At 35.1% G+C, this 27,342-nt stretch overlaps 1 protein-coding gene across 1 annotated transcript in view; it reads left to right on the top strand.

The window, feature by feature from the left end:
• Positions 1–26,798, top strand: part of LOC145694645 (solute carrier family 35 member G1-like) — a 43,813-nt gene extending 17,015 nt beyond the window's left edge. Inside the window, exon 2 of the mRNA XM_081771062.1 lies at positions 24,281–26,798. Within this exon, the coding sequence (XP_081627188.1) occupies positions 24,287–25,420 (1,134 nt within the window). The 5' untranslated portion in view covers positions 24,281–24,286 and the 3' untranslated portion in view covers positions 25,421–26,798. The remainder of the gene's footprint in view (positions 1–24,280) is intronic.
• The last annotated feature ends 544 nt before the right edge of the window (positions 26,799–27,342 follow it).

Raw genomic sequence — 27,342 nt, 5'->3', positions numbered from 1 at the left:
AGACTGCGAGAAGTCTCGCGAGACTTCTCGTGCGAGACTTAACCGAGTCTCGTCTAGCGTCTCGTCTCGCGTCTCGCATAAAATTTTCACTCTTGTCTCGTGTCTCGTATCGCAAATGCGATACGAGACGAGACTTCTCGCGTCTCGCGTGCATCCCTATAGGAAAGTGCATGTGCACATGTATAAAATAGAAGGAAAAACGTAATAAAATGTGCTCAAAATCAAGAAAAGGCAGAGTTTACTTTTGAAAATTTTATTGAGCTTCGTGCCAACCATGGTGGCGCTTCGCAGCTAGTCTGTCGACCTCACTCATATGTACGGAGACATCGTCGTATACTCTCGCCCCGGGCGCTGATTTTCCATGCCACGGCACTGTTCACTATAAACAAGAAATGGATTCTACTATTATAGAAATAGGTATGTTAAAAATCCCACACAAGCTTATTATAAAACACAAATTATAGAAGGGTCGCTGGCAAGAGGATGTGATAAAAGGGGATCGTGATAGGAATTAGATTGAGAACCACTGGCCTAGAGTAATTTTAACCAAATTTCTTATAGTCTGAAAAAGAGTGCTGTCGGGTTACCTATGGTGAATGGGAGGAGGATACATATAAAAGATTGCTAGAAAATGATCGGTATTAGTGTCGAATTTATAGTTTTCGGGGTCGCTTAGATAAATAGTGTGACTTTCGATTTCGCTTAAGTCCGATTAAGCTCTCATTAGTAGGGATGGGCACGAGCGACTTTTCTTTGAAACTCGACTCGACTCGAAACAGACATCTTTGAGGTCTACTCTAGGACTCGGCGCGAAAAATGTCCTCCAACTCGACTCGGATTAGAGTCGAGTCAAACTAAAACGACCCAAATCCTGTGTGTAGTCCTACTTAGACAATACATAGACAATATAATTATTCTATTATCAATTATACTACTATTACTACAAATAATAATAATAATAATAATAATAATAATAATAATAATAATAATAATAATAATAATAATAATTATTATTATTATTATTATTATTATTATTATTATTATTATTATTAGTAGTAGTAGTAGTAGTAGTAGTAGTAGTAGTAGTAGTAGTAGTAGTAGTAGTAGTAGTAGTAGTACAACACCGTGTATAAACATGAACGATAGATGGTTAGTAAAGGAATACTAAAAGCTAGTTGACTGCCGACGTCGGTAGTCATGACGTCTACAAGGCAAAGACATCGTTCATTACCCTAAGCGTCGGTGGACTACAGATGGTCAACTATTGACCTCTCGCCAAAAATTGGTGGCCCCGCAGCGACAATCCGCGGTGGCCCCACTTCCATTTTGAAAACTTTACTACCAGCGGCAGAGACGCGATGAAACGACAACGAACCACAAAATTACTCTCCCAAAATATGTTAAAATGCCTATATGTGTGATTTGTTTATATTTAGGTGAGTCAAAAAGCACAAAACAAATACCCCGGGATGGACGCGAACTATCAATATTACGATTACTAGGCACGTGTTCTTCTGATTTCCCTACGGAAACGATCATAAAAAGCTTGCTTGTTGATGGATAAATCATTGACGTCTTAATTTAGCCAATCAGACAAACCCCTACATCTCGAGTTCTAGGAGGTGATATCGTGAACCGTTTCAGATTTATTGCTTTCTGGTGGGGTACTATCTATGTGCAAAATTTGAGCATAATAGCCGACATGCATCTTCGGTGCCTCTTATCTTTAGTACAATTTTAACCAGAGATGGTGTGGGTCAATGAAAATTTGATTCACGATCCACCATGATCCAGTATCACCCACCACCCAAATGACCCATTGGCCCACTCTGACCCATCATCCATCGTGATCTACTCTGACCCACCACCAACTATGAACCACTCTGAACCATTGTGACCAACTCCGACCCATCGACATCAACTCTGACCCATGATCCACGTCCTCTTCTCCGTTGACTAAAGAGGCTACACTTGTAATAAAACAAGACTGTGAAATTATCACTTATCGGAGTTTGAATTTCTACCGTCAATGGCTCAAGCACCTCTCTGTTACTATGCTGGTGGATCTGACCTTTACGATATATAATGGCAAAGTGTTTCTCAACTTCCGAATTAAAATGAATTTAAATTTATCATATATAATTATTTCTTTGTTGCCTTACAGACACATTTCAGTAGAAAATAGGATGAAATTTGAAAGTCTCAAATCAAGGAAAAGTAGACCAACGTAAAAAAAGAAAGAAAAACTAATTTTCTATATCATTAAGCACCTGGAGTGCCACTCTTTATCTAATCCACCTCGAAAATTATGGATTCGACACTAATGTCGGTCTTATATATATATATATATATATAATTTTGATGTCAGCCCCTTTCATTTCTCCTAGGAGAGCAAACGGATACTGTCACCGTTAGGACTAAATTTGGTCTTAAATGACATTAAAATTTCTACCAATTAATTTAGCGACCAGTGTTGCATTTAAAAGCTCGGCGCCTCTACGCACTTTTGCTCTCGGCGCCCCAATAACTACATATTTCTCCGCCTCTTCATCCCTAACTTAAAAATAAAACTTAATTCGAATATGCTTAATTAGTGAATTTATTACATTTAAATACCACTCACTACATGCTACAGCTAGAACTACGTAACAAAAATAACAAATGTGAAACGTGTTCTGAATTATTTTTAGATTTCTTACGCTATTATTATACATATTAGAACAGTAAAAGAGGATTGTTCATGAAATAGTATATTTGCTCTTGATTTTTAACTTTTTCATACGGAAAAAATTAAAATAGTATTCAAGTTTTAAACTTTGCACTCTGCAAATATATTGCCCTCTAGGCAATGGGACTAATGTGAAATGTGGTCTAATGTGGACAAATGGGAAATGCGGCAGTTAGCGGCGCTGAAAATTTACGATTCGATTCTACCTAGGTAATATCGGTTGATTTCGATATTTTTATGTCGCTACGTAACCACCCTGGGCGCTAATGGGAACTTAATTGGAAAAATGAAATGAAATCTTTGAGTTTTACGTCCCACGGTTATGCCGGTTAGGCTAAAGGAGACGGTGATTATGAGAGATGAGTGAAATGGTGGAATGAAGAAAGTGGGAGGAAACGGGAGAACCCCGAGAAAACCCACAAGCGCGGTGTTTGTCCACCACAAAGTTCACTTGGCGGAGGCTGGGGGAACTTAATTGGACTTGAATTGAAAGTAGAACTATTCACCTAAGCGACCACGAAGCTATGGATTCGATACTAATATCGACCCGTTTCTAGCATTTTTGATATGTATCCCGACAGTACTCTTTTCCAGACTGTAAGAAATATAGTTATAATTGCGCTAGATATATCAGAATTATGTTGAAACACACACATCCATCCACTTTTATATTCTGTATAAATAGAGAGTGAGCGAGCGAGCGAGCGAGAGAGAGCGACTAAAGGCATCACCACTTCCACATTGCAAAAGCATATATCAGGAATTGAATTGAAAATCTATGTAAAGACTTTCTGCTGTGGCGTGCTTCATAAGGACAATTTCAGTCTGCTCACGTGACCTTTGGGGTTCATGAATTTCTTGCGAGCGTTGCGACTTTGGATTCTCTGTTTAAACCTTCGGTTTATGCATCGAATAAGTTTTCAAGAACATAAATGACATGCTGTATTATGAATGTTGAGAATTACCCTCTATATGACAAATAGCTGCAAATAAATACACTACATGATTTATTTATTGCTAGTGAACGAGTTTCTTAACTTGTATTTAACATTCTCATATATATAATACAGACCTACTGTGGACACCTACCTATTTCAGATGTTATATTTTAAACATAATAATTACTACATTCTGCAATGATTATGTTATATATATACAACTGATGTATTTAATGTCATTATTTTATATAATTTTTCATGCATTGCGGAAAATATATTTTTTTAAAAAGGCAATGACCCACAAGGGATTCGAACTCACAACCTTATGATTTGAAATCCAACAGCTTACCAGTGAGCTAACACAAGGACTTCTGCTAAGGAACTTTTAGCGATGTATAACGGTTCTCAAGAAAATTATGACATTCATACCCACTAGAAACGCTGTTTTTGTTCTACTTTGACTATTATTTTAGTACTTAGGCGATAATTATGTTCTATGTCTTAACTTTGAGCATTCTTTTACATATGGAAAGATTCGTTTACATATCTAAATGTTCCATTACGTATGGAGAGCTAAATGACAAACAAGCATGTGGTGACATTAATACAAAGTTTCGAAATATTGTGTCATTAAGTATTTCAATCAATGTTGCTTTTTTTCAACACTTGATAACAAGTCTTATTATATTTAAAAGAAGAAAAACACATCTGCAAACTTTTTCCCGATTACAAAGGCTGGCTTGGAGGTTCGAACCTGGTTTACTATTTCCCGAAGATACCCGAAGTTGGACTTTGAAACTTTTTGCCTCAAAACACCAATAAAGAATGCGCTCAACCTTTTTGAGACAAGGTGTACATAGTGAAAAAAACAATATGGCATTATTGCGACTTTCATTTTCGAATACATACGGATTAAGCCACTATGGCAAAAAATACTACTCTCTCCTTATGCTTATTTGGAGCAGACTTAAGAGGACCAAGCATTAGAAACCCGCTAGTAGGGCGTCGATTCAGTAATCCATATTAGAGTATACCTTTTATACAACAAAACAAGCTTCTTAGCCCCACTCCAGAAATTAGAAAACAAATTCTTTCTTCTACAGTCTTCGGCATGCATTTTAGACCAAGGGCAGCAAGATTAATATTAAATAACACTTCTGCTGGATAGAAATTCGATTCTCTCGATCTTCTTCTTTATCCGGCAACTTTACTTGGAAATTATCCACATCGTAGAATTTATCAGGTTACATCTAGTAAAAGAAAACGAATAGATAATTTTGAGACAGTTCCATATGGGTAAATACAGTATTAGTAGAAACGAAAGTTTTTAATTAAGTAGAGATAAGGAGAGAGTGAAAAAAAATGGAAAATTAAATTTTAAATCATTATTATTATTATTTTAGAGGTCAAAAGGAAGAATAAATGAATTTGAGTGGCATATGTACGGAATTTAGTTTTATACCGAAAAAAAAATTGAATGGAATATTTTATTTTGTACCAGCTGGGAATTTAGTGTTGTACCATTCTATCAATTTAAGTATTTTGTACTATTTAGTACCACCGAGAAGGTGTAGAATATTTTGTTTTGTTGGCTTCTTTATTTTGTATTAACGACTAAAACCTTTAACACATATTTGGTTGTGTGCATTACAATGGCCGAAGTTTTTCATTTCCCTGTGGTACAACGTAATGGTCGCCCCGCTTATTCTAGGTCTACAGTTAGATATTTTCGATTGGATAATGGTATACAGCCATGTTTTGTTGAGCACAATGCCCACTATAACGATGTGGTAGACAATTATTTGATGGATAGATATTTGTTTAATAGTCGCTATAACAAATGGTATATGATAGAATTTGTTAAGCATTTATCGCAGGTAGATATTAAGATAGACTTTTTGTCGTTGGTTACTCGTTTAACCGCACACAGTTCTCTTTTCCAATCAGCTACCTTTTTTGCCATGAAAACTAAGGGTAATAGTTATACTGTGACAGCTTTCTTTCGCTATGGGGGAACGCAGGACACTTTGGATGAGTTATTAAAGTTTTGGAATCATGTGTGCGAGTTCAGGCCAAGTATCCAGATTGCAGATTTACTTGGTTGCTTTACACGATGTGGTAAAACTGGCCTTTTTGCGGTATCTCCTGATACCTATCTGTTGGACCTCGCGGTATTTGGAAACTTGGTGAAAAAGAATAACAAATGGTTTTTCTCACAATAAAGCTATACATACAGAATAATCCATTATGGCAAAAAAATACTACTTTCTCCTTATGCTTAGTTGGAGTAGACTTCGATACTGTACTTATAATAGTCTGTAATAGTGCAGTTTATTTTTCGCATGAGAGTAGGTTTTAAAGGTGCATTGTAGTCTACCAGCAATAATGATCTCTAAGAAAGTTATTAAGTAAAGATAACAATTTGTTAGTGGCGAACCAATTATACCGCCATTCTGCGAACACATTTATACGATCCAATTTCTCAGATTTAAGGCTAAATTAAATGGGCAAGAGGTGTACAGTATTTGGAAGATATAATTAAGAAGTACTACGATACAGGTAATTCTTCCATTAAAATTTACAACTAATTGATTTTCTTCATTGTTCAGACAAGCGTTTACAGGGTATTGCGAGATGGGAAGCAATTATCTTTAACCACTATACTGATGAGTGGATCCAATTTTACACATCAAAGAATATTTACAGATGCTTATTGGAGTTGCCGGATAAAGAAGAAGATCGAGAGAATCGAATTTCTATCCAGCAGAAGTGTTATTTAATATTAATCTTGCTGCCCTTGGTCTAATATGCATGCCGAAGACCGTAGAAGAAAGAATTTGTTTTCTAATTTCTGGAGTGAGGCTAAGAAGCTTGTTTTGTTGTATAAAAGGTATACTCTAATATGGATTACTGAATCGACGCCCTACTAGCGGGTTTCTAATGCTTGGTCCTCTTAAGTCTGCTCCAAATAAGCATAAGGAGAGAGTAGTATTTTTTGCCATAGTGGCTTAATCCGTATGTATTCGAAAATGAAAGTCGCAATAATGCCATATTGTTTTTTTCACTATGTACCAATTGATCTACTCGCAGCAGGATTAGTTAAAATGAACATCCTTCAAATTTGTTTCTTCGTTTGCTTTTCCTCTGTTTACTTGTAGAGCACAAAAAGATAAAATGGTCTTTCTAAAAAAAAAACAACAAATTTTCTGTTTAGTACAAAACTGAATGGGTCACACAAATTTATATCTTTGTATATTTTGAGTACTACAAAATTAAATAAAATGGCCCTTCCCCGTTTTCTTCTGTAGAACACCCAAATTTATTCCTTCGTTATAAATACTGAGCTATTTAAATTTTACCTTCTTCGCTTTTTTCTGCTTAGTACAAAACTGATTAGGTCACCGAAATTTATTCTTTCCTTTTTCTGCTTGTAACAAAAGTGAATAGGTCACACCAATTTATTCCTTTGTTTGTTTAAATAGTACAATATGGTCAAGAAATTGGGTAGACCAAAAACACAAAAAGTTATAACATGCTGAGCTATTTAAAAATGGTATTTCCTTGCTCTTTTCGATTTGATACAAATTTTACAAAAAGGCATAAAATTCTAAGCCAGTTAAAAATGGTTCTCGTTGGTACAAAAGGAAATAGGACACCTCAATAAATGTCTTCGCTTTTCTGATCAGTGCAAATTTATACCTTTGTTTCCTTTTTTCTGCATGGTACAAAACTAAATAATCCATCCAAATTTGAGTATTACAAAATGATATAAAATTCTGAGTTCATGTTCGCTTTCTTCGTTTGTTTAAATAGTAAAACATGGCCTGGAAATGAGATTTCGCTTTTTGTGGTTATTACAAATTTATTCCTTTGTTTAGTACAAATATTACAAAAAGGCATAAAAATCTAAGCCTGTTAAAAATGGTTCTCGTTGGTACAAAAGGAAATAGAACATCCGTATGTATATATTCATTTCTTTAAATGGCACACAATGGTATAAAGATCTGAGTAGTACAAAATGGTTCTTCTTTGCTTGGTATAAAAAAGTAGAACGACCAAAATTGTTCTTTCGTTCATTGGGCTAGTACAAAAGGTACATAAATTCTGAGTTAGCTAAATTGAACCTTCTTCGATTTTTCTGGTTAGTACAAAAAAAAAAAAAAACAGGCCACTCAAATTTATCCCATCGTTTGTTTAAATAGTACAAAAAGGTACAGAAATTCTCAGTTAGTTAAAGTGGGTCTTCTTCGGTTTTTTCTGGTTAATACAATGTTGTTCTTTCGTTAAAATACTCAGCTACAAAAGTAAATAGCTCACTCATATTTATGCCTTCGTTTATTAGATTAGTTTAAAATGATATAAAATGATCCTTTTTTTGCTTATTCCTTTGTTTGTTGAAATAATACAAAATGGTATAAAATACTCAACTTCGGTTTTTCAAATTAAATAGCTCACTCAAATGCATTACTTCGTTTAATTGATTTTAGAGTTGACACAAGTTATAATTCCTTTGTTTATTTGAATACTCCAAAATGGTACAATATTCTTTGTTTTTTTTCTCGGTGGTACAAAACTAAATATTCCATTGTTTATTTGAGTAGTAAAATTCTGAACCAGTTAAAAATGCCATTTCTCATTGGTACAAAATTGAATAGGTCACTTAAATTTATTCTTTCGTATATTTAAATATTCAGCTAGTTCATTTTTTCTCGTTGGTATAAAAAGTAGAACATCGAAATTATTCTTTCGTTACAGAAATTATGAACTTGTTAAAATGGCTCTTCTTCTCTTTTCCAGTTGGTACAAAAGAAAATAGTCCACCTAAATTTTATTCATACTTCACTTCTTTTTTTCTAGTTGGTACAAAAACTAAATACTCTATTCCTTCGTTTATTTGAATAATGGTCCTTCACTTTTTGCAGTTGGTACCTAAGGAAATAATCCAATCAATTTTTTCTGGTTCGTACAAAACTAAACACTCCATCCAAATTTGAGTATTACAAAAATGAAATGAAATTCTGAGTTAGTTAGAAAATAGTCCTTCTTGCTACAAAATTAGAAATCTCACTCAAGAGTACAAAATAGTATTGAACTTCTGAGCCGGTTAAATTTATCCGATTGTTTGTTTAAAATACGCAATTATTTCTCATTGATGCAAAATTGAATAGGTCACTCAAATTCACCCCTTCGTTTGTTTAAATATTAGAACATGGTCTAGAAAAAATGGCATTTTTCATTGGTACAATATTCCTTCGTTTATTTAATTAGTACAAGAATACATAAATTCTGAGGTAGTTGAAATATGGCATTTCTCGTTGATAGAAAATTGAATAGGCCACTCAAATTTATTCCTCCTTCCCTTTTTCTGCTTTGTACAAAATTTATTCGTTGCTCCGTTTACAAGCTCTCGATGGTCATTATTTTGGAACTTGCAGTGATTGATGAACTATTACTAAATGTGGAAACAGCACCTCAATATGTGGCTCAGTTTTCGTGTTATTAGGTTTTAAGTATGTTGACTTTTGACCTCGATGATCAGTATTTTGGAACTTGTAGTAGTTGATGACCAGTTACTAGATTTGGAAACACCACCTCAATATTAGGCTCCGTTTTCGAGTTTGACCTTTGACCTCGATGATCAGTATTTTGGAACTTGTAGTAGTTGGTGACCGATTACTAAATGTGGAAACAGCACCTCAATATGTGGCTCAGTTTTCGTGTTATTAGGTTTTAAGTATTTTGACCTTTGACCTCGATGATCAGTATTTTGGAACTTGTAGTAGTTGATGACCAGTTACTAGATTTGGAAACACCACCTCAATATGTGGCTCCGTTTTCGAGTTATTAGGTTTTAAGTATGTTGACCTTTGACCTCGATGATCATTATTTTGGAACTTGTGGTACCTGATGACCTATTGCTAAATGTGGAAACACCACTTCGATATTTGGCTCCGTTTTCGAGTTATTAGGTTTTAAGTGTCATACAAAGGGCGTATCCCACATAAGCTATCAGACCCAGATAAAAATAAGTATGATATTTGTAATCAACATGTCCGAAAACCCTCATATACCGAGTTTCATCCAAATCGGTTAAAATTGTCATATAAAGGGCGTATGCCACATAAACTATAGGACCCAGGTAAAAATAGGTATGATATTCGTACTCAGCATAGTCGAAAACCCCCATATGCCTAGTTTCATCCAAATCGGTTCAAAGAGCGTATCCAATCGCTATGTTACATAGGTATTCATTGTCTTAAAATAGGGGTTGAAAAAAAATTTTTATGTAATTTCTGCTATGGTAAAATAGGGGTTGGAAAAGTAATTATAAAAGAGAACGAGTCCACCCTTAAAATGGAGGTTTTTGTGTGTTACGTACTCTCAGTGTAATTTCTGCTATGTTCAATTAGGGGTGGAGAAAATGAATACACCCCCTGTGCTATGTCCGCCATGTTTCGTAGTCTCTGTCATGTTGAAATAGGGGTTGGAAAATATGCTCATAAAAGAGAGTGTTCATAGTCTCAGTGTAATTTCTGCTATGTTAAAATAGGGGTTGGAAAATAAGCCATGTTCTTTTATTAGCTGTGCTATGTATTATCTGTTCTGCTGTGTGTTGATAGTCTCAATGTAATTTCTGCTATGTTAAAATAGGGGTTGGAAAATATGCTCATAAAAGGGAATGAATACACCCTTAAAATGGAGGTGGTTGTGTTTGTTATCTGCTCTGCTGTATGTTCATAGTCTCCATGTATTCTATGCTATGTTAAAATAGGGGTTGGAAAACGAATACACCCTTGTTATGTTATGTACTCTTATGCTCTGCTGTGTGTTCATAGTCTCAGTGTAATTTCTGCTATGTTAAAATAAGGGTTGAAAAATATGCTCATAAAAGGGAACGAGTTCACCCTTGTTATGTTACGTACTCTTATGTGTTATCTGTTCTGCTGTGTGTTACATAGTGTCAGTGTAATTTCTGCTATGTTAAAATAGGGGTTGAAAAATATGCTCATAAAAGAGAACGAGTACACCCCTTAAAATGGAGGTCGTAAAAGAGAACGAGTCTTATGTGTTATCTGTTCTGCTGTGTGTTACATACTCTTATGTGTTATCTGCTCTTCTATGTGTTCGTAATTAACATAGGGGTTGGAAAAGTGCTCATAAAAGAGAACGAGTATACCCTTAAAAATGTGCTCATAAAAGAGAACGAGTACACCCCTTAAAAAGTGGTCATAAAAGGGATTAAATTCACCCCTAAATTTAAGGTCGTAAAAGACCGTGGGCTCACGGTGCACGGTGGTCATTTTCCCAGGGGCTTGTGAGTTGTTCTAGTATGTTCTAGTATGAGCCAGATCGATCATTTTTCTACTACTAATGGCAACGGACTTTCTGGACATCCTGTATATTCATATAACTCACACAGTATATGCATTCGGAAATTTTTTATTACAGTTTCGTAACAGGCGTCATTAGTGCTTTCGGTTGGTGTATAAACTATCTTCCAGTTTGATATATAATCTCCCTCTCTTCCCTTTTCAGCACCAATGCTACAGCTTAACGTGGAATAGAACATGAGCTAGCATTAGGAATCGAACGCGGGTCGTATACTAGCCTTATAGCCACGACGCTGCTCTGTGTCGATATTAACTATACCCTATATACATATATACTTCATATCTGCACAGAGAATAGCCTCGTTTATATATTAATTACATACTACTTCTGACAAAATAAGCGTACTTACATTAAGCTTACTTGCATAAAACAATCTGACGTTAACATCTTTGTACTTATGACTTAGGTATTCGAACCATAGATATATAATCCATCTCATTAAAAAAAAAAAAATCAGAAATGGAATAATAATAATAGAATTTGTTTGTGTAATAGTACTTGGTAAACGAACCAATGTTTTTGAGATGGTCTTCACTTTTGCTTAGTTCCTCATGAATGAAATAATAATTGAATTGATGACTTGTTCGTTCAGAGTGTCAAATATATCGACAATACAAACTATTCCACTAAGTTGTATTTTCTAAATTCTAAATAATAATGTGGATGAATTTTAGGATTAAGTGTTACTATTGTACCAAAACGTGAAGTGTAGTACTACAATATAAGAACTGCTAACTGCTAAAAGTATGTTTTGTCAACGAGAAGATATTTATTTCTATGTGTACAAGAGTTCTACAAGGATAAGCCATGAATCTTTGATTATACTTATTTTCAGTTGTCCTTGCTGTTTAATTTAAATATGATTACCGTAAGTGTATAGGTACAGCTGTTATTATTATTTCTTTTTATGTATTCGCCAATTATATGAAAGCAAAGACATGAAATATAATGTGTTAACCAGGGGTGTAGCCAAGGAGGGGCCGGCCCATTGGGGCCAGACCCCCCCAAATGGTTTCCTGCCCCCCCCCCCCAATGACCAGCTTTTATAACATCATAGAAGAATTATCTCGCTTCATTCATTTAAAAGTAACAAAGTTTATTGACAATTAATAATTTATGGTAAAATAGTATGGCGAAATATTGTTTTACCATACCGATCGAAAAATAGGATACTTTTTTGTGACAGCAGATTACACAATTTACTGCGATTTATATTTGACAGTTTGAAGACAAACGTTTTAACAAATACAGCCATAAAACAAAGGTACTAAACTGATTGTACAGTATATTTTTATATGCTTTAACAAGTGTTTTAAAAGACATAGAGAATGGAAAATTTGGTGAGAAACAATGCTTTTATTCAATTTGGATTTCATCCGCTCTCTATTTTATTTCTATTCAGTGTAATAAAATAATTGTTTTTTTAGTCACGAATAATAAATAAATATTTTTGTCAGGAAACCGTAAAGAAATTAAGTGAAATTTCAAAGAAAATCAATCTTTTATAGATAGGTTCTGTATACAAGGTCTTAAATTTAAATATAAAGGTTACCAAGAAAAGTTTTGTTGCTTTTTGACCCACCACCTTCGAACATCGATATGTCACCTAACCTGGAAGATCAAAAATAGTCCCCATCAGCATCGACGACCTTCTGAAAACGTTCTGGAAGGCCATGGAATCCATCGCGATAGAACTTGGTGGGCCGTGAAACGAAGAAAGTATCAGGTGCGTTTTGGACTTTTAGTAGGGATTTGAACTGGCGTCCTCTAAGGTGATTGTCCAAAGAATGGAACAGGTGATAATCGGACGGTGCAATACCCGGGGAATATAGTGGTTGCAATATTGTTTCCCATCCAAGGCGGAAAATGGTGTCGTGAGTCATCCTAGTCACGTGCGACTTAGCGTTGTCTCGTAAACGAGGACCCATTTGCAATTCAGAAGTGATGGCTCCAGAGTTTTGAGTTTTTGTCGAGCACAGCTCAACTGCTGACACTACACAGTTGCATTGATACTCTGACGAGCTGGTAGCAGTTCCCGATGCACGATGCACCAAACACACAGAAGGACCTCCTTCTGGTACAGTGCTAGTTTCGGCTGTTTTGAAATCGGTTCATGGGATGCTAACCAATGATGACGGCGCCGAGGAGCTTCGTATAGGACACACTTTTTATCACATGTCAACGCCCTGTCCAGAAATGGCTCCGAAACAGTAAATAAACACAGGCGACTGCTGCGTTGCCTTCTGGCCCGGAGTCAAAATATGTGAGACCCATCGACCCAACTTGTAGTGCTTCCTAAGTTGATGGATGTGATGCCGAATGGTTTCTCCACACACTGAATTGTAGTCCCAGTTCCTCTTTGTACATGTGTTGGTATTCTGGCACGCGGTGTTTTCGGATGTTTCGTCATCGTCCTTAAATTGTTAAACCATCGCTGCAATGTCCGAGTCGTCACGACACCCTCACCAAAGGCCTGGCATATCTTCTGTCCCGCTACAGCGGCGTTTGACCTCCATTTGAACTCGTTCAGTATACATTGCTCTTATGACGCTCTGTGGATGTCCCATGTTCCCTCTGTCTTTAAGCAAGTCCACGGTGTGTCTGAATTGCCACAACCAGGTAGTATGTTGGATATACCCACACCAACAACTGGCCTTCACCTTATCTTTACTCGCATTCAACTCACGGTGTGAGGTCCAATTGAACACAGATCTCCACGAAAAGGGACAGAACTTTCTTGGTTACCTTTATAGTTATGCACAAAAGTATAGCGTTTGGTCCCGGGCAGTAGTTCATGATTAAGCATAATAAAAACTATCTTGAATATAATTTATGGATAATAATAATAATAATAATAATAATAATAATAATAATAATAATAATAATAATAATAATAATAAGAAGAAGAAGAAGAAGAAGAAGAAGAAGAAGAAGCTAAAATAGTGTTTTTAGTTTTCCAGAAGGAAACCAAAATTTTCCTTTCTTTCAGGCTTCAAAAACACTATCAGCAACACATTTTTTGGCTTTGTACATTGTAGCTGCCCCCCCTCAAAAACGACGGCCCCACCTACACAAACCTGCTGGCTACACCTCTGGTGTTAACTTACCTTTATGTTATGATTCCTCTCCCACAGCACAATTGACGGAACTTGTGAATAGTGAGTAGAATGAATGGAATACCACTCGCCAAATATGTTAGTTTTGGTTTCATTGTTTTTTCTTCCCTCATGTAAAATGAATTTTCATCTCCAATGTCAATTTTGCAATTTGCAACGAAAGATAAACAAATGGAATAACGCAATTTTTTCATAATTTGGTTGATGATGCTTTTGTAATGAAAAATTATTTGATTTATTAATGCCAAAATCTGAGATACAACGTGGCGCTACTACAATGGATTGTGTGCGCTTGTGATATATTTTTTATATCATAAGTGCATACAGCCTGTGTTTGCAAGCTCCAGACCTATGGCCACTACGTGAAGACCAGTAGAACGGCAGTATGTAGTAAACTGAGTAGACGGTATTAGTGTAAAATAAGACTTCTCTGATTTCCAAAGAGGGCAAACTCTTTGCGCTCGGATATGTGATGTGAGCGTGATGAAAGTGACAAGTGCATTGGGTGTGTCGCGAGGGACAATGTCCAAAGCTATAACAGCCTACGAAACTCACGGCAAAACCACTTCGGTGAAGAGGGATAGTAGTCGGAAGAATACTCTCAGTGGCAGGTCCCGCAGCTTTAAAGCAGATTATTATTCAGAACCGTCATGCGACTGCCGTGTAAGTGACGGCGGAACTCAAGCAGTACTTCCCACCGCCTGTATACACAATCTGAGTCCACCGTGAGTTACACGACATGATATAAGGGGTCAGGTTCCACGGGCAAAATCCATGATAAGGGATCATAATGCTTTAGCACGATGCCAATGGTGCCGTGAACATGTAACATGAACCGCTGATAACTGGAAACGTATGGTATAGTCGGATGATTCATCGTTCACTTTATTATAAACTACATATTGTGTTTACATGCGGTGAACGTCCAAAGAACCGCATGATCCGCAGTATTTTCACCCAACAATGAAATATTATAGCGGCTATGCAATGATGTGGGCCACAATATGCTGGTTTTCAGTGGATCTTGTGCTGACGCTTACCAGTCGTGTCACTGCCCACGATTATGGGGACTTTGTCCACCTTATGATCCAGATGTTGTTTTCGTACAGTGACTCCATATTCTAGGATTATAATACTCCCATTCACACATCTACAGCTGTTACGACGTGGTTTGAGGAACATTGGGATGGAATTGAACATCTCCTCTGGCCCATCCAATCTCCGGACCTTAACATAATTGAACATCTATGGTCCCTTTTGGAGACACGAATACGACAAAAATTACCGTCTTTGTCCTCCGTCATGGAACTGAGTAGTGCACTGCACGTGAAATGATATGACTCCGTTTTATATCGCATCAAAGCTGTTCGCAGGCCGAAAGGCGGTTCACCGCCATATTAATTAGGTAAGTTACAATTTTTTGGTCATTATATTAAATTGATATGTAGTCGCGAAAAATTTTTAATATGTGGTTGGCAGGGGTAAAAGTGGATCTGAAAAGGTAGGGGGATGAAAGACATCACGCCGTCCCCCGTACCCATCTGACTCCTTAGATATTATTTTGGAAGTGGGGGACGATGTCCCCCGCGTTTCCCCTCACTTTCACACCTGGTGGTTGGTATTTATGGATGGTTAGTATTACCAATTAGTATATCTCTAAGTGGCAACAATCAGTTAACTAGCATCTATTTTTAAAGTGAAAAATCAATTCCTATCATCCAGTTTTCCACAGTCTAATTTGATGTTTCGGTGCATTTCTGTTTTAAATGTCTCAACTCAACTCAAGCATACATCATCCAAACTTAATTTAAAATACTTGTGATGAACTCCTTGGGTCAAGACAGGAGCGCACCCACGAGGCAGAGGAGGGGTGATTTTGCCGGATCCTGACTTCCCAAAACTTCCTAACTCAACATAAATTTGTACACTTTCTCAATGAAACTATACTTGTTTAATCGAGAAATGATAGATGTAGCATGAAAATTTGATCTTACACTTCATCTTATGAAAACATTTACAGAAAAAAAATATATAGAACTAGATTAAGATGGAAGTATTTTACAGTTACTTATCGTCTTTTCTGGTGCAGAATAATACCCGTATGTGTAGTGGCTTGTAGTATTGCACTCCTCGCCCAACCAAAACTTTCAGGTGCGCGCCTGGGTCAAGAAGGATTGAAAGAATTTATCATTTCTTGGTTCCCGGACTTTAAAAAAAATAGCTAGTAAATTTGTCATTGTGAGCAATTGCCTCTTGAATGTGATATATGTGTACATTCTAGTCATATTATAATAATATACTAACAATAATAAAAACCGTGAAATTCTATTAATTTCGGCAAGTCTTGTCTCCGTTAAAGGTACATACGCAGGAATTTATTTCGGGAGGGTCCAAATTCAATGTGAGGTTAAATAATATTAAAAATTGTAAACTCGATCTTAAAATTGGACTAAATTTACAGAAAAATCAGGATTACCTCTAATAAACAAGAAGCAATGTTGAGTAGGTAAGACATGAAATAATACAGGACATAAAATAATACGTCCATAACTTTTCTTTGTTAGACGTTTAAATATTACTTTTTATGGCTGGTGCATAAGTGAGAGATGGGTAAGTAATGATAATGGAAGAAATAATGGAGTGAATGTAGACTTACTCATGCTTAAGTTGAGATAGAACACGAATCGTAGCGTAAGTACTTTAGATGTTCGTTTCACCGTCCAACCATCTCATTTGCGCTACTACTGTTGCAGAGGCTTCCAAAATTTGGATGTTTATGTACTATAACATCCTCAGTTTGTAAAACTGAATAATAAAAGTGACATTGTAGGTTTTCGTTTTACATGTAGATTTGAACTATATAATAATCTACCATAGTGCGAGTTGAAAAAAAAATATAACTTCATGTTGAGTTAGCAACACTGTTAGTATAATGTTATTGTAGAGTTTGTCAAATAATTTCCCTGTCTCAATATTTCCTGCAAAATTTCAATGATTTTATTCTGTCAGTTTAAAAGTTACAAGGACGCTTCAAAATAAATTGCCCACTGTCCTGTCTTGGGTATAATAATACATAGTAATAATAATAATAATAATAATAATAATATAATAATAATAATAATATAATAATAATAATAATATAATAATACATAGTAATAGTAATAATAATGTAATTATCTTATTGCACAACAATATTACAATATTTATCAAGTATTTATATTCAGAACATAGTAAATTCATAGATATGAAGGAATTGCAGTATTTTTTTAATTATAAATACTATATATAGAAAGAAAGAAATTTTGTTTGTTTGTCTGTTCAGTATAGAAATCCACACTGTTGACTTGGCATACTTGAAAGTAATTTTATCGAAGAGACCGTAGGCTATTTAAAACTTGGTTTGTATCCTAAGAGGGAGAAGGGAGCTTCAAAGAGGAAAAGATGGTTTAAAATTTATATTTAAAAGAGAATAAAGTATCCTACTCATATCTCATGTTAGAAAAGTGAAACTCGGTTTGTAAACTAATTTCCAAAAATTAGCCGTATCTTTAGCTACGCAACACACACTAAGAAGAATTAAAATAAAACAAAATTGATGGCATATTGTGTTCCGGAACGTAAATTAACAGGGAAAGGGATACTGAAAAAATTTTGAAGCTCAAACAAAACAATAATAACAATAAACTGGAAATAACAATCAATTTTGTTGGTAAAAGCTAGGGAATTACGGTGTAGCCATGGCGAGCATAATAGTAAATGTCAGGAAATTACGGTGTTGCTATTCTAGTTGACTCCAGTGATGGAATAGGTCAAGAAGTGATGGAATAGGAATGGGTCACCGATCCGGGAGACCCAGCAATCAGATCCGTAATCCACCAGACCTGGTGACCTGTACAGACCAATGATCCAACAGACCCAGACAAACTAATAACCCAAATATGATGAAACATCGTCATACATGTGGAAAGTATGGGTGAGGCTACTAACGAATCTAGTAAGCACGATTCTATCCTGCCTCTTTCTAACTTCTCACTTAAATTATGTTTATTTCTCACTCGTTGTTTGCGTCTGTATCAAAACGATGCGCTGAAAGATAACTACAAGAATAAATGCGTGAGAATCACAGAAAAGATAAACTAAATGTTTTTCTTATGAAGGATCGTCGAAGTTTATTTGAATGAACATGTAAAACTTATCATTCATATATATAAATGATCCCACCGAGTTCAAAAAGTGTTTTGTTAAGTATTTCTGTATATTCTATGCTCAAAAACCACCTATTATTTTTTAGATGTCGGAAGATAAATAACCATGAAATTATGTTATATTTGAAGTATTGAAGATATGGTATATTGATTATGATATAATGAACTGGGAATTAAACAAATGAAAGTTCATGCTCGACTAGTGAACATCATTAATCAATGATATAAAATTCCGTAATAATACTGCAGATTTGATATTTCGGCTGACCCTGGTTGATTACACAGGAATGATTGACTCACATGAATCACCTGGGATTAGGGCAAGTACGGAACAATGTGTTCAGCTCTTGATCATTGTCCTACACTGTAAAACACAATATAACTGATACACATATATGCAAGCTGATAGTGATTTACATAATTCATACATTTCGATCGTGGCAAGTTACCTAAAGTGTGCTCTTTTATGATTTCATTTTTCGTATTAAATCATTATTTATGAGTATAAATGAGAAATTAGAGAAACGCATTTTAAAGCGTGATATCTATAAGCTCCCAATGAATGAGAAAAACCGTATTACAAAAAAAAAAAAAAAAACCGTTAAAATGCATATTTGGAAAATCCTAAAATTAACTTGACCCAATCATTCTTGAGTTCAAAGTAAGGTTGAAAGTAATTTACTAGAACAGATTCACTTAATTCATGTAACGAGTCGATCACATTTACGAACGACACTCAAATATACTATAATTCAGCGCAAATGTATGAAAAAAAGACATAAATAAATACAATTAAACACACACTTATTGAAAATATGTAAATATATATTAAAACATTTTTAAGACATGATTAAAATTGCAATATTTTCTTAAATTATGTACTATTACGTATATTTGTAGAGCCATACTACATTAAGACAGTTAATCTTAATTTTCATAGAAATGTTACAAATATGTTTAATTTATGTAGTCGGATAGCTAACTAATATAATCGCAACCATAAATACACATACGTGGATTAAAACTAATTACAGTTCCACATCACAAATTATAGCAAATACTATGCAGTATTACTATTTTCACTTGAAGGGATGGAACAATAAAATTTCTACTATTATATTGTTGTTCGCAAAAAAAAAAAAAAGAGTTGGATTAATTTCATTTTTATATACTTTATTAATTCTGTACTAAAAGCTTTGAGTAGTTAAGAGAGGAATTATATACCTCTAAAGTCGGAAACACACTTAATTGTTGGCTCAGTGGTAGAGCGTTCACCTCTGGTGCTAGGGGTCTCGGGTTCAAACCCTGCTCCCGCCAAGTGAACTTTGTGGTGGACAAACACCGTGTGCGTGGGTTTTCTCGGGGTTCTCTCGTTTCCTCCCACTTTCTTCATTCCACCATTTCATTCATTACTCATTATCACCGTCTCCTTTAGCCTAACCGGCATAACCGTGGGACGTAAAACTCAAAATTTCATTTCATTTCATTTCACACTTAATTGTTTGCATACTTCCACAAAACATACAAACACCAAATTTTGCATACTTGTTCGTCATGGAATGTGAGTAATGGGAAAATTCCGATATTACGAAAAAGGCGACATTTTCCATGTAAATGAAGTGTCGAAATTTTTCGTCGTTTCGAAATGTTGGTTTTTAGAGTAGTTCCGCACACCATAGAAACGTCATATTTTGTCAGGCAGTGAAGCTAGGAACATAGTTTATAATAGAAAAAGAGCATTAAAATTCGTTTTGGTTTGGCGGCGCAAATCGAAAAAATGTGAAATTTGTAATGGCTGTGTCTAGGACGTTGAAACTCCGAGGTGATGTTTATTCTGATGCGTAGTTTACGAATCCGCCCTTAAACTTGAAAAAAAAATAATCATTTTCGGTGTAAGAAAGTTCTAGGAATGTAAAAAGGGTGCGTCTAATTCTAGGCAACTTGTAGATATGGTGGAATCACGAAATTTCGTTTAAGTGTGTAGATTACAGCGTAAGTGAGGGGAAAAATCCGACATGTTGGAAAAGTCGCCATCTTCGATTCAAGATGGCGGTTCAAAAGTTTGTAACCATGAAAATTATAAGTTGTTCTCACGGTAGAACAGTCATGTTTTGCTATACTCTTAAGGATGAAGTGCAGTTTCAATGAAGAAACAAATCATTGGAGAAGTCGCCATCTTGAATGCAAAGATGCCATGTTGTTGAATTTGCTTGATCTGCCTTGTTATGAGCTATGTGTAGCATAATAGAACAAACATAAATCAACGTACGAGCATGGCTCAGAGGTAACGTGTGAGCTTACTAATTATCGGGTCTGGGTTCTATTCTCGACTAAAACGTTTTGTATTTTTCTTATCTCCATTTCTTCATATTAGCAAAGTACTTTCTGTTCGTATTGCGGGAACAAAATATTTTCATTATTACATACGTAGAGGAAAAAGATATATTTACACGGCAACTTTTGAGATGGTCCCGAAACGAGACAGTATGTTCGTGTATAGTTTCGAGACGATACTGAAGTATTTAAAATCAAACATGGAAATGGAGCATCACCAGTGTCTCTTTCGGAAGCAATGTTCGGGGGGGGGGGGAGTATTAGCCCGGGGGCACTGCTGATAACATTCTATTTGTTATTGTATTATAAACGTATTATTTTGATCTCGCCAGGGGCGCTCTGAGGAGGCAGTGTTCCCCAAAAAGAGTCTGAAAGAGACATTGGGCATCATTTTCACGATATAGTGTCCATACAAGACAACAATACATTTATTCTCGCGACAACAGTGTCTGCTTCAAACCGGAAATGATTGCAAAATATATCTCTCCCCTTTTATGTCCCTCGTTAAGATACATGCGTATACCAAATTTGAAGTGAATACCACGAGTGGAAAGTATAAAATATTAATTTTAAGGAAATACACACACACACAGGGACGTACGCAGGGGGTGGGCCCTGGGAGTCCGGACCACCCCCGAAATTCCAACTTTTGTGTAAATTTAGCCTAATTTTAGGGACAAGTTTAGGAATTTCAATATAAAATACCCTGATATTGAGTTTGGACCCCTCCCGAAATAAATTCCTGCGTACGCTACTGCACACACACACTCATACACACACACACACAAATGGACACCTTTTGAAAATTGTCTCGTCGACAGCGTACATAGTTATAATATATAAGATGCGTGGGAAAGTGCCGCTTTCGATTTAATAGTTTTAGTTGCGGGTCCGGTTGGAATGAAATGCTGTTTATAATAGAGTAAGCTTATTTTCAGTCACCTATGCTATAAAAATACACTTTTAAAGAAAGAAAAAGTGAGAGAAAAACTTGGTGGGAATCGAACCCAGGTCTCCTGCCCAGTAGGCCCAAGTCGTTCCCCTACACTACTCAATTCCTTGGATTTTGGACTTCCTACTTACTGCTCACATAGTACTGGTACGTAGCGGGCCCCTGTCTGTGGAATTACACCTCTAAAATCGGAATAGTAATCGTGTTATGTATGCGTTTTTTAGGATGATTAAGGAAATGATGTCTTGTTATTTGATTGTAATAAGAAATGAGAAAGACACGATTCTAATACACTGTTCTACTACAATGCAGAAAGTGGTGTTGTTTATGATGCTATAAACATATTTTTTAAAAGCCTCCAATAATATTCATATTCTAAATTACCTAGTAAATATTTGTCTTTATTGAAAATATAAGAATAAAGATACAGGAAGACTGTATGTAATTAATCTTATATATAAAAGAGAACGTACAAATCCTTCGTTCCCTCATCACGCTAATACGGCTGAACCAATTTCTTTCATTTTTGGGGGGTTATTAGGATTTGGACCCTAGATGGTTTTTATCATATCACTTTAATTTTCAATTACCAGTGTCTTGAGATAATTGACCATTCAAGTGTCCATAACGTACAAATCCTTTGTTAGTTCATCATAGGTAAAAATAAACGTATTTATATGCAACCCGCATGACCGTGTCACTCGGCGGGTTAACATAAATGACAGGCGATATAATGTTAACATTTACTGCAATCTACTATGGTTTTTATCATATCACTTGAAAGCGAAAAAGTAAAAATTATCTAAGTAATAAAGTTTATTGCGTTCCGGGGTGACCGCAGCGAAGCGGGGCGGGTTAACATAAATGACAGGCGAGATAATGTTAACATTTACTGCAATCTTCTATGGTTTTTATCATATCACTTGAAAGCAAAAAAGTAAAAATTATCTAAGTAACAAAGTTTATTGCGTTCCGGGGTGACCGCAGCGAAGCGGGGTGGTTTTTATCATATCACTTGAAAGCAAAAAAGTAAAAATTATCTAAGTAACAAAGTTTATTGCGTTCCGGGGTGACCGCAGCGAAGCGGGGTGAACGCTGCTAGTCCAGTATAAATAAACATTTCAACAAGTCTTGCTGCCCAATAATTACTTTTGTACCAAAGGACAGCATTATAATACAGTGTACTACGTTACTGTGCAAAAACTGGTGTTCAATCAAATGTTATGAACTAATGTTTAAAAAGCCTTAACAAAATTCATATTTGTAAATTACCAACAAATTTAGTCTTCATTAAAAATACAAGACGAGAGATACAGGTAGACTGCAAGAAATTGTCCAGTAAATATGAAATATTTCAAAAAGTCTTGCTGCAGGTAATATGTACTGCTACGCCGAAGGATTCCATTATAAGGGACTTCTCTATATTACAGTGCAAAAGTAGTGTTCTCTCAAATGTTACCAACAAATGTTTAAAAAGCCTCCAACAATATTCATATTTGTAAATCACCTACAAATTGTAGTCTTCATTGAAAATACAAGAATAAATATACAGGGAGACTGCAAGAATTTGTGCAGTATATGACACTTTACAAGAAGTCTTGCTGAGGTAATATGTACAACTATGCCCAAGGTTTCCATTATAATCCACTGTACTACATTATAGTACAAAAGTAGTGTTCACTCAAATGCTATGAAAAAAATTTAAACAATCTCCTACAATATTCATATTTGTAAATTATCTAGTAAATTGTAGTCTTCATTGTAAATACAAGAATAAATGTGCAGGAAGCCTGAAATATTTTCCCACCCTTATATCACAGATATAAATTACTTACATATCCTGCAGGTAATATGTACAATTAACTACAACGACACTATTATAATACATTGTACTAAATTACACTGCAAAACATAATATTTTTTTTAAAAAAATGCTACGAATAAATATTTAAACGGCTGCAAAAATCACATTTGTAAACAGTGAATGTTTTCGCAAAATGCAAGGTTTAATAGGTAGGCTATTGGAAGACAGTGTCCGCTGTTTATGTTTCAGGAAATAAATTCTGTTATTGTCTCTAACATGTATAGATGTGCGCAAAGTGTACATAATAAGCCATGTACATGATTGCCAGAGTAGAAGTAGTAATAGAGTTCTTTCTAATAAATTGTATGCTTGTTTTTCAAAGTTACATGGAAGGAAAAATACCGATTGAATTGAAGTATGTGTTGGTAAGAGGTGTCTGCTGTAAAGGGAAGCGAATTCCTAAAGGAATAGTTTTCTAGAACATGACACCTCATGGCAAAGGCATGACCATAGCTTTAGCGAGTATACAATATATAGGGAAATTTTCCGCCTTCTTAAATCTGCATATATTCTTAGGGTCCAAGTAAATACAAATTAAAATTTCGTTTTCAGTACTTATTCCCGTTATTCACTAAAAACATAATTTATTTATTTTAACATTACAATGTGATATTTTGCAAAATGATATTTCAATGAGGAAAATATTCGATTTTCTAGAATGTAATCATAATTAAAGTTTACAAGTTGTATTTTATTCAAGATTGCAAAATATCTTATAATACTAATTGTAATATTATTACATTTATTTCAGAGAAAAATGCAAGTTTTGAACAATCAAGATATAAACGTACCACAGCAGCAGCCAGATCAAAACCCCTCTCATGTTGTAGCTGTTCCATTGAGTGATAAAGAAGAAAGAGAACTACTATCTATATTGAATCATAATGAAACAACGAACTACAATACAATTCCTGTAGCCTCTGCTCCACCTCCAAGCAAATCTAACAGATTAGAAGCAGAATGGAAACCCTTTATGAATTCTCCTAAAGCGGAGAAAACCCACTGGGGAGGAGTGCTTTTAGCGTTTCTTTCAGGGACTTTCTTCACGCTATGTTCTGCAACTGTGAAAGCAGTTAGAAGTATGGATCCGATGGAACTGCTAGTGATTCGTTCCGTGATGCAAGTTGCTATTATGCTCCCTATAGCACTTTGTAAAGGAGTCTCTCTTATAGGTCCTAAGGGTCTTAGATTAATGTTAGTGCTACAGGGTGTTGTAGGTGGCTTAACACTTGTATTGTTGTTTTATTCATTTCGTCTCTTACCCCTTGGTGATGCCACTACAATCATTTTTAGCTCACCAGTAGTTGTTATGATAATGTCTTTTATTTTTCTGAGAGAACCGTGTGGCTTATACAGAACTATAATCGTTTGCCTTCTTCTAACTGGCGTGGTTCTAATATCCAAACCTCCTTTTATATTTCACATAGCGGAAAATCAATCGTACAATTTATTGGGTTACATAGCAGCTATTTTAGGAACAGTTTTTATGGCTTCCAACATCGTAGTGATGCGAAAATGCAAAGATATACATTATTCAGTAGTAGTTCTTCATCTATCCATATGGTCATTGATTGTAGCGGGAGCTTTAGTTATTTGGAAACACCATTTTAGTCTACCAAGGACTCCTATAGAATGGGGTTTAGTTGCTCTTGTGGGAATATTTGGCCTCAGTGGACAAGTTCTTGTCGCTAAAGCTCTTGGCCTTGAAGGAGCTGGAAGAGTTGCTGTGACGAGATCCATGGACATCGTTCTTGCTTTCCTTTTACAAGTGTTTGTCTTCGGAGAAATACCGGATCATCTTAGTATAACTGGTGCTATTCTTGTGATAATTTGTGTAATTGGGATGGGTGTAGAACAACAGGTATTAAACTTTATGAAGTTAATTCCATAGCTGTGGAATATAGCTGCTATGAACAAATGGACAAAATCGAACTTAAGAGACCATATTTTCACAACTATATTTTTCTATTAAATATCCATTTATAATCACTAGGTAAATATGGTACAGTAAATTGTCTAATTAATATTAATGTGAGTATTGGAACCATATTGATATGAATTTTTAAAATCTAATATATTTATATCTAGAAATAAACGTAATGATCACAGAAATAAAGTAGTTAAAATGATTTTATAATTTCTAATGTGAATTCATAAACGTATCTGTGATATTATAATACGTTGTACACTGTAAAACGTTATTACTTGTCTTTATAATGTCAAATATCCATATCTCCGAGCATCACGCAACCAGTACAAATTTTGATTATACCAACATCTTGTAATATAATATGAAGTATCCATACAACAAAATGCATTTCCGAGAAAGTTTTTGCCACAGATCCACAATTTTCTTTCAGTTTTTGATTTTTTCTCATCGACAATTTCACCCCAGTATCATTTCCTACAAGAGTGAACAGTTCATCGAAAAAAAGTTACATGGACACAATCTTCCTTAACCATGTTGGTCCCGACGTCTCCCACAGGGAACATAAAATATGACGATATTATTATTTCTTTACAACTTTAAAATCAGACTGGCAACGTTGAAAATTGTTTGCACGGCATGATCCATTTATGATAATCCCCTGAAGGGTACGCCGGGACCGACATTGCTAATAGATTCACCATAATATTGGAATAATTGACACCCTGCAGTCTTACGAACTTTCGTTAACATAGGATTTCTCTGAGACATTTCCTTCTAAACACCATGGAACTTGAATCTTCAGAATTTTATTCCAATTTTATTTTCTAATTTTAAAGTTAATTGGTGTAAACTTGTTTGTCTTCAGAGACAGTGCTTTAATTTTTTGGCAGTTATAGAGCAGGTTGGCCCCTAGAATACCATTGGATCATAGAGACGGTTCTTTTAATTCTCCGAAGTAAGAGGTCATGGCCATACACTTGTCTAATACTTCTACGCTTACCGTAATGGCAGTACGAAACAAAAGAGACAGAAATAGCACCATCTCCAAACATGAGCCCATTTGCATACAAGAGAATTAGTTACATTACAATTTCTACAAAGCTCACCAATAATCACGTTTGCAGAGACATCTTGACACTTCTCATGATAACAAATGAAAACAGAAGGTAGTTCAACTGAAACACTTATTATTTAATCCATCCCAAATTTAACATCAAAGTTTTAGAAAATTATGCATTTCTTTTACAATGTATTAAGCATTAAGGGTTAGCATCCAAATATATGTTGTAAAAATAAGTGTACTTTGATTCAAATAATAAAAATTATTTTGTAACCACTATTTTGATTCATTATATTCATTGAGTACCAAGTAGTGTAATGTTGATATTTATAATATGTTCTGATTTTTGCCTTCTACTCTTTTTTCTGTTAAAGAATTGTCATTTTTGAGTCCTGGGAAATAAGCCAAGATATTGATGTGCATAAGTATCAATAACTAATGAAAAATTTGTTTGGTAACTATGTTAATAAATATAAATAGGTAAGTTGTATTAAAGATAAATAGATAATTCGTATTTCTAATTGCTATAAGTATCAATATTTATTTATGCGTACAAATAGTTCAAATAATGCATTGTTACTTGGCAATACCAACTTACGTGTATGTTCAATAACAAATATGAGTGATGAACTCGTGCAATGTATACAAGATGAACTCGACAGAAGTTAAGGCAGAAGCTAAGTTTTACTGGATAACAATGATTATTGCTAATGATTACTGCAAGTATATTAAAATTATAATCAATTATATAGAAAAATCAACCTAAGCCGTGATTGCTGGAGGCATAATAGATGTGAAGAAAGAGTTGAATATTTCTTGAAAA

The sequence above is a fragment of the Thermobia domestica genome, chromosome 9 (genome assembly GCF_964235325.1).
Source record: "Thermobia domestica chromosome 9, izTheDome1.hap1.1, whole genome shotgun sequence".
NCBI classification, from domain to species: Eukaryota; Metazoa; Arthropoda; class Insecta; order Zygentoma; family Lepismatidae; genus Thermobia; species Thermobia domestica.
Note: the sequence above shows the minus strand (reverse complement) of the source record. Positions and strands in the feature narration are given on the sequence as shown.